Here is a 7,945-nt window from a genome sequence, read left to right on the forward strand (position 1 = left end):
GATATGGTCGTCCACAGACGATGGTTAAACTCAACGCCATTTGTTTGATTGACAATGGTGGCTTTAGGATAAACATTTTTAGTTTCATCCACTGTTCCATAAACAACCCAAAGGAACATGCCCAAGAATGTACTCTCCCCCTGTAGAGGCATATTGAAGCACATTGAACATCCATCTACTTTGTAGCTAAACCAATTCGGAACATTGCTGTTGCAAAGCCCTAGTTGGAGCTCACTACCATGTTCATAATGGGCCTGTTTCATGCAAATCAATGATAAGTAATACAATAAGATAGATTAAATACAAGAATGACCCATACTATTTCAAAAAGTTTCCGGTAAAAGGTGCACTAAGTTCCCGCTATGTGCGGGGTCCGGGAAAGGGCCAGATCACAAGGGTCTATCGTACGCAGCCTTACCCTGCATTTCTGCAAGAGGCTGTTTTCACGGCTCAAACCCGTGACCTCCTGATCACATGACAACAATTTTACCAGTTACGCCAGTTATGCCATGGTAGCAATTAATCAAACTTGCTTGTTTGATTAATTCAATTCATAACTAAGATTTAGACTTGAATTTATGTATTGACCGAGCCTCTTAGCCTTGAGTTTAGGAGCCTTGCAATTGAATAAGTTGATGTAGCGTATGGAATGAAGGTTGTCCAAGCCCAGAATCTCTATCAATCTTTCGCAATGACTAAGTTCCAAGTTCTTCAATTTACTCAAGTTAGATACATCGAGTAGTCTTCCAAAACTCTTGCAGCTCCATAAGCTTAGTCGTCTGACAGAATCAAGGTTCTCCAAGCCTTGAATCTCCATCAACATTTCACAACGACACAAGTCCAGTTCCTCCAACCTTTTCAAGCCTGACAAATTTGGAAGTCTCTCTAATGACTTGCACTTATAAGCTCTGATATTCTGAAGAGTGGGAGGAATTTCAGGAATACTTTTAAGATTCGGACATTCGCTTAAATTCAGATACTTTAGACTGGAAAGGTCACAAAGGTTGAAAGGTATAGCACGAAACTTATTTTTGCTAAAACATAGATTCTGTAAAGATGATAAGCTCGCAAGAGAAAAAGGAATATCATCTTCAGTCATATTCCAGTTCTCAATTTGTAAAACTTTTAAAGCACTTAAATTTGAAAATGAAGAAGGTAAATATCCCACTCTACTAAGGCTTCTTTTTGGTTGCAACCAAGTTGAGAATATGTCTGAAAATTTGGATTGTCTTTTCAATACGAGGTCTTGTCATAGCAATAGCATCTCCAAGTTCTTTAAATGTCCAACAGAACCAGGTAATCTTGTAATAGCTGTTGCAACTGCATTCAACTCTTTCAGACCTTCCAACTTTCCCAAATCGTCAGGCAATTCTTCTAGTTTTGAGCAGCCATAGAGATATAAGATTTCAAGTGATTTTAACTCACAGATTCTTCGTGGGAGTTCTCGTAGGTTCATACAATTAGCTACGTCTAACATACGAAGTCTCTTCAATTCTCCAATTGTTGAATCCAATCCCATCAAATTTGAGCAATAACCAAATGATAACTTCTCAAGACTATGTAAACCAACGAACTCTGGGGATTTCTTGAGATTCTCACAACTGTAGAATACCAACATCTTCAAACACTTGAAATACTGATTCCCAAAAGTAGAACACAAGTAAGAATGATAGTAATAAGATTTCTTCTTTGTTTAATTTACTATAAAAAGATCAGAAATTCAGTACTCAGAAGACATGCCAAACCTTTAATGGCGCTTGGGATTCCTTGAAATTGCCAAAACTCATGTTGAGAATGACAAGATTCTCCAGACAAAAGTCAGATGGCAAGCATTTCAAAGGGCAATAGTGCCAATGCAAATATTTTAGTGACTTTGGTAGATACTGAAAACTTCCATATAACTGCAAATGATTGATGCGTAGGAGTCTTAACTTGGCCATTTTTTCAAATGCTTTTGTACTAAAAGGTACATCCTTCAATGCTGAAGATTCAAGGACTATTCCTTCAACTGCTTTTGTGCCCTGTAGCAAGGAACAAAAAAAAACCTTGGTGACTATAAATCAGACAATAAGAAAATCAGGACAAAATCCTAACAACATTAACATACTAATGGCGTCTAGGCGGAGGCCGGACTTCTTGGTTCAAAAAGAAAAAAAGAAGTTAAAAAGATTGTAGCTAGTGAGACTTGAACCTATGACCTTACAAAGGTTTTGAAACCCGTTAATCACTAAGCTATGCTTTTGGGCTGTGTCAAGAAGATTCAAAACTTAATATATAGAGGTAAAAAATAGATTTTGCCTTATATATACAGTGTAATTTTTCGGCGAAGGGGGTTCGGGCGAACCCCCTTCCGCCCTCCTAAATCCGTCCCTAGGAACAACCTCTATAAAGTAGCTGAAGGGAATAGTATGATACCTTGTGTCCTATTAATACATCAGAAATGTCTTTAGGGCACCATAATCTGCTACGCTTCCCCGGGTTATCGGGTGATTCCCTATGAACAATTTCTCGTCCCATATCCCGGATCAAATTATGCACATTCAAATTCTTATTTTCATCGATTGCTAACAAAGATTTGTCAATCAATTCGCAAATTTCAACCTCAGGGTAAAAACCGCATGCTGTGAATATACCTACGACCTCACTCTTCTGGACTTTGAAGCAGAAACAAGCAATATCAAGGAAAACAGCTTTTGTAAAATCATCAGGAAGTCCATCAAAGCTTATTCTGAGTTTTTCATGAATATCGTTAGAAGGAATCGTCTTTAATTTCTCCAAGGCATTTTTCCATTCTTCGATCTTTTTATCAGACAAATAAGCGCCCAAAACTTGAAGAGCTAATGGAACTCCTGCACAGTAAGTTACAATACCTTCCACAAGCATACTATAGTCTTCAGCCGGTGGTGCATTTCTAAAGGCGTGTAAAGTGAAGAGTTGTAAAGAGCTTTCGTGATCCAATTTCATGGCTTCATATTGCTCATTCAATTGTAGTTCTTTGAGCAAATGCTTGTCTCGGGTTGTTATAACAACTCTACTACCCGGGCGAAGCCAATCACGTTCTCCAAGTAATGCATTTAACTGGCATTGATCGTCCAAATCATCAAGGACTATGAAAACCTTTTTCTGCCAAATCCCTTCTTTGATCAATGTAATACCCTCATCCACATTGTGCACTTTGATCTTTCTCCTAAGAATCGTTCGAAGAAGTTGCTCTTGTAAATGAACTAATGCATTATGTCTTTCAGAAGCCCCTGATTTCACATTTTCAAGAAAGCAACTTGCCTCAAAATGCTGAAGAAGTTGGTTAAACACAGCTTTTGCAAGAGTTGTTTTGCCAATTCCACCCATGCCGTGAATCCCAATCACACGAACATCATCACAACCTCCTTTGAACAATAACTTCTCTATTTGATTAACACGGGGAAAAAGTGCCACAGGGTACTTGGTAACATAGAGGGGTGTTCGAGATTTGACTTCCTGTAAGACCTCCTCAATAATAATATGGATAAATTTGGATTCAAACCTGCAAGTGAAGCAAAGCATCATTTTTGTTTCTTTAGTGAAAACAAAATCATCCAACTATAGCTTTTTCATTCAGAAAATAAAGTGCACCACAATAGCGTCATTATCTCCCTGTTGGAGTGCCATGTCATATTAAAAACTCATTTTTTATTGATATGACCCATTTAACTACATGAGAGCCTGATCCAGTAACTTCTTTCCACTTTTTTAGGGATCAAATAAATGAAATGCGCCTTCAACCTTTCTTAAATAGTCGCTGATCATACAAGAAGTTCATTGCCATCTGATCATCGCATCCCAAAATTGTTGAAGAAGGCCGTACTGAACTGGACATTCTAACAGCTAATTAAAAGCTTCCGATTTTTCATCATTCTCTGGTCGCCCCTGTCCAGCTGAACTGGACATTCCGAAGTTTGTTGCTAGACATGAATATGGGACTACCGTTTGTGACAAGTAAAGTGTTCTGCTTGGCTGCCACAATAGTACTCTTGTTCAAACCACATAGGAGTGCTTGTAGAGGACTATGAGAAACTATATCAAGAGGAGCTGATTGCAACAAAATTTCAGAATGTCCAGTTCGGTTGGACAAGGTCAGTTTAACATGGTATTAGATCAGATAGAGAGAGGTCCAGAGTTCAATTCTACCTGAGACACATTATCAAAAGGAGTTTCCATAGGCTTTGCCCATAGTTTTAGATGAGATAGTCAGAGTTAAACATGTCTCCCCCTTCCCCAAAAAAGGAGATGAAAATCTATATAAAACGTCACAAAAAGAAACGACATTATAATAGAAGGAAATATTACCCTTCAGCAACATGCTTGAGATCCCATCCTGATAAATTACCAACTCTACTGAGTGCAGCTCTCCATAGTTGAATGTTTTGCTCTGATTGAGAACATATTCCATGCCTTTCAAAGGCTTCAGCGAAAATTCCTGTTTGTTTGCGCACATCAGAAGGGTCAATATCATAGAATATAGGAAGAACTAACCGTTTGGAATTCTTTTTGAGCTCAAGGATATGTAGAAGCTCATTAAGACACCTTCTAGATGAGGCATAGTTTTTGGAAAGAACAATAATAAAAATGATTGATCCTTCAATTGCATTCATGACTACTTCAGAGGAAACATGTCCCCCCTCATCATCAGTTCTGAATGTATTGACCCCAACTTGGCAGAGTGTTAAGTATAGTTGATCTGCAAAGTATTTTGAAGTATCACCACCTCTACAACTCAAGAAGACATCATATTTCCAAGGGCGAAGTGCAAGCGAAGGCTGAGAATTAGACGATTGATCTTTGCCTTTCTGATCAGCCATGTACCGAAGTTGGAGTAAATAAACTTGTTCTGATGCAAATTGCAAGATAGTTTTTGATACAGAGACAACTCTATAACTAAAAGTGCCTCAAAATGATGACTTCAGTTTCTCAACTATTGTTTTGAGTACAAGTAACTTTACTAAGAAAAGAATCACCTACTATTTTTGAAGCTCTCTTGAATTTAAAGGATCTCTCGTGATTTACATTCATTTAACTGTTAGACACAACCCCTTATAAGCTTTTCATTTTTCAATTATAACCTGCTTCTTTTGTCCCTTCTTTCATTCTCCTTATTTAATTAATTGCTTAACTATCTTCCTTTTAGTAGTGGTATATGACTAATTAGGTTGGTAAACTTGGTCTTTCTGGTTGATTAAATTAAGAAAGATGTTCCAATTTTTTAAAGTGATTATTCTTGACTGTGTTGGAGACCTCAAGCTAAGTTGCTCTAACATGGGTACGGGTGTCCGATACGGGCGCAGATCTAGAGGTCGAATCCTTTAAGACGAAACTTTTAAGACTCAAAGATATGGATCCTAGAACCGACACGGATGCAGGAATTCGGCTAAAAATAATTCAAAAATAAAATTAAATATATCTCTAAATTATTTGGAGTAGTTACCTATAAGCTATAACTTGTTAAATGTGAATTTCTTCTTCATTCGTGTTTTTGCAACTGTTCTCTTACTTTACATAGTCAAAAGAATCAAAAGCTTAAAGATTTCAAAGCAAGCTCCACGTATAATTTTTTGGGATAAAGAAAAACTTGTTCTTTTATGGTCAATTGAAATGTATAAATAAAAGTAAATCAAATATAAAAAGTTAGATAGTGGTGGGCGCGAGACAAAAAAGATTGCACACGGTCATGACAGCTAGAAAGCATATCAGTTTTCAAGAGGAAAGCAAATCACTTTTCAAAAAGCATATCCTAATTTCTCTTTCGTCTCCGTCTATCTGCACTTGCCTCTTCTTCTTTCCTTAGTTTCTTCCCCAGCAAAACTTTTTTCATGTCTGTTTTTTTTTTCCGGTATAAAACCTTTTCCTTCTTTGTTTGGTCAAGATGATCGAATCCGACACAGATCCCACACCTTTGTCTGTATCAGTGTCATGTCGATACGAATACGACACCCAAATTACCGTGTCCGAGCAACTTAGACCTCAAGTCCTCAACTTTCTTTCCCTTTCCCCATATATTTTTAAGTGATTATTTGGAGTTGGAAAGACAAACATAGACACTTCTGGCATTTAAAATCAGATTGTGATTTACATCTTGCTTGGATGGTTGTTACTGTTATATTGTATTGTTATTTAAATATAATGTTTGTTTTGATTTAAATTTTATTTTATCGTATTGTTAAATTCATCATTACGTAAAGATGAAAAGTATCACTTTATGGAACGGTCGATTTGGTGTGAAAGCATTGTTAACTCATTTTTTTCAATTATCTTGCTCTTCCTTATTATTAAATAATATTATTTTATTATTTATCTTACTTTTTTATATAATAATTCTGCCTCGTACCTTACTTTTATTTTATTTTATAATATTATAATATTATTCTTCATATTATTAGTGCATGACATCATGAAATGACGATAAACAATACAATCTATCCAAACATTATATACATCAAAATAATGCAGTATAATACAATACTATACGATACATTATGAAACGATACATAACAACCATCCAAAAAAGTTATGATTCATAGTCCTAAAAGCAGAGAAAGTTGTACCTTTTTGGTCTTGACGAGGCAAAAATTGCCTGCTTATTCTTAATTGCGCAGCTTAATGAGTTGTTCTCTCACTACTAGGGGTGTCAATGGATATTGAAAAATCGACTAAATCGACCGAATTGTACCGTACCGAAATGATTTTTAGGTTTCTTTTAATAAACGTAGGTTTTTATATAAATCTATAATCGTACCGATAATTAGGGTAGATTTTTTATTTTATAAAAATAAACCGAAAAAATACCGAACTGTACCGAATAAATTTACATGTGAAAAATATATTTATTATTAAGTTTAAAAATAATAAAACATTAAATTTTTCCTTGGATTTTGGAATTACGAAAACAATTACAAGCCAACAAATAATAAACACAAAATTATAATTCTCAAACCTATTATGTCACTCCCATCGAAAATAAATTATTTTTAACATATTCACTAGCAAGACACAAGGCATTATAGCAATTATGAGTAGCAAACTACAATGTATTGATTATATTTCCTTTCGTATGATTTAAGTTTATCTTTTTGTATATTTAGTCTTCTATAGACTTTACTTTTCAATATGAGTCCCAGTTTGATTAATATCTTTCCACTTATGTAATTTATATTTTCTTTATATTAATTTGTTTAGTTTTTTTTACGCTATTGTAGAGTAGTTGACAGATCTATACTCTAGCTATCTTTCATATTTTCTTAATTCATCGCCCTTTAAAATGTAAAAATGTTTAGAGAGTTTTGCTAAGTCCTATAAAAGTATGGATGTTATTGCATTCTACTTCTACTAGTGACTTTTACATGACATTTTAAAAAAATACCGAAAATTAATCGAACCGTACCGATACCAAAGAGAAATCGATATAATTGGAACGGTTTCGAAAAGTCTAATTTTTGTTATACATAATGAATAACCGAAAAATTGGTATGGCACAAAATTTACAAAATAACTGACCGAACCGAACCATTGACGCTACTACTCCACCGCCACCGTATTGTTCTTAATCTCCCTATCGTCTATCTCATTTGTTAATTGTAATGAACTCAACCAACACCACCTGCGAACCATCCTTCTCCGCCCATTTCGCAAGTGTAGTCACACACCAATAATAACATGATGTGTGATTACATAATAACAACAATAATAATATATTCGGTTTAATCGTACAAGTGGAGTCTGGGAAGGCTTTACTCATATGTTGTTCCCTCAGCTCAAATACAAATGCAGAGAAGTATTAGCAACAAGTAGTAACAACAACAACAATAAAAATATAATAAGATAATTGAAGTGAAACAAATAACCAATAAAAATATAACTTTACAAATAAAAAATATAAGACTAACACTCATGCAACTGGTATCGAAAAGAAATA

General features: G+C 35.2%; 1 protein-coding gene across 1 annotated transcript; it reads right to left on the reverse strand.

The window, feature by feature from the left end:
* Positions 1-613: 613 nt before the first annotated feature.
* Positions 614-5,056, reverse strand: LOC107826562 (disease resistance protein Roq1-like). The gene is made up of 4 exons (XM_016653550.2): positions 4,327-5,056; positions 2,416-3,523; positions 1,746-2,021; positions 614-1,636 (listed from the first exon to the last, which is right to left on the reverse strand). The coding sequence occupies exons 1-4, from the start codon at positions 4,836-4,838 to the stop codon at positions 1,250-1,252; spliced, it is 2,283 nt and encodes a 760-aa protein (XP_016509036.2). The 5' UTR covers positions 4,839-5,056; the 3' UTR covers positions 614-1,249.
* Positions 5,057-7,945: the final 2,889 nt, after the last annotated feature.

The sequence above is a fragment of the Nicotiana tabacum genome, chromosome 6, assembly GCF_000715075.1.
Source record: "Nicotiana tabacum cultivar K326 chromosome 6, ASM71507v2, whole genome shotgun sequence".
NCBI classification, from domain to species: Eukaryota; Viridiplantae; Streptophyta; class Magnoliopsida; order Solanales; family Solanaceae; genus Nicotiana; species Nicotiana tabacum.

Bases quoted from the DNA above. Each gene is read 5' to 3' on its own strand.
- LOC107826562 (XM_016653550.2), bottom strand. From the start codon at position 4,838: ATGGCTGATCAGAAAGGCAAAGATCAATCGTCTAATTCTCAGCCTTCG. The intron at 3,524-4,326 runs GTAATATTTCCT...CTTCACTTGCAG, and splicing joins CTCAAGCATGTTGCTGAAGG to GTTTGAATCCAAATTTATCC. The intron at 2,022-2,415 runs GTATCATACTAT...TCCTTGCTACAG, and splicing joins ATGTATTAATAGGACACAAG to GGCACAAAAGCAGTTGAAGG.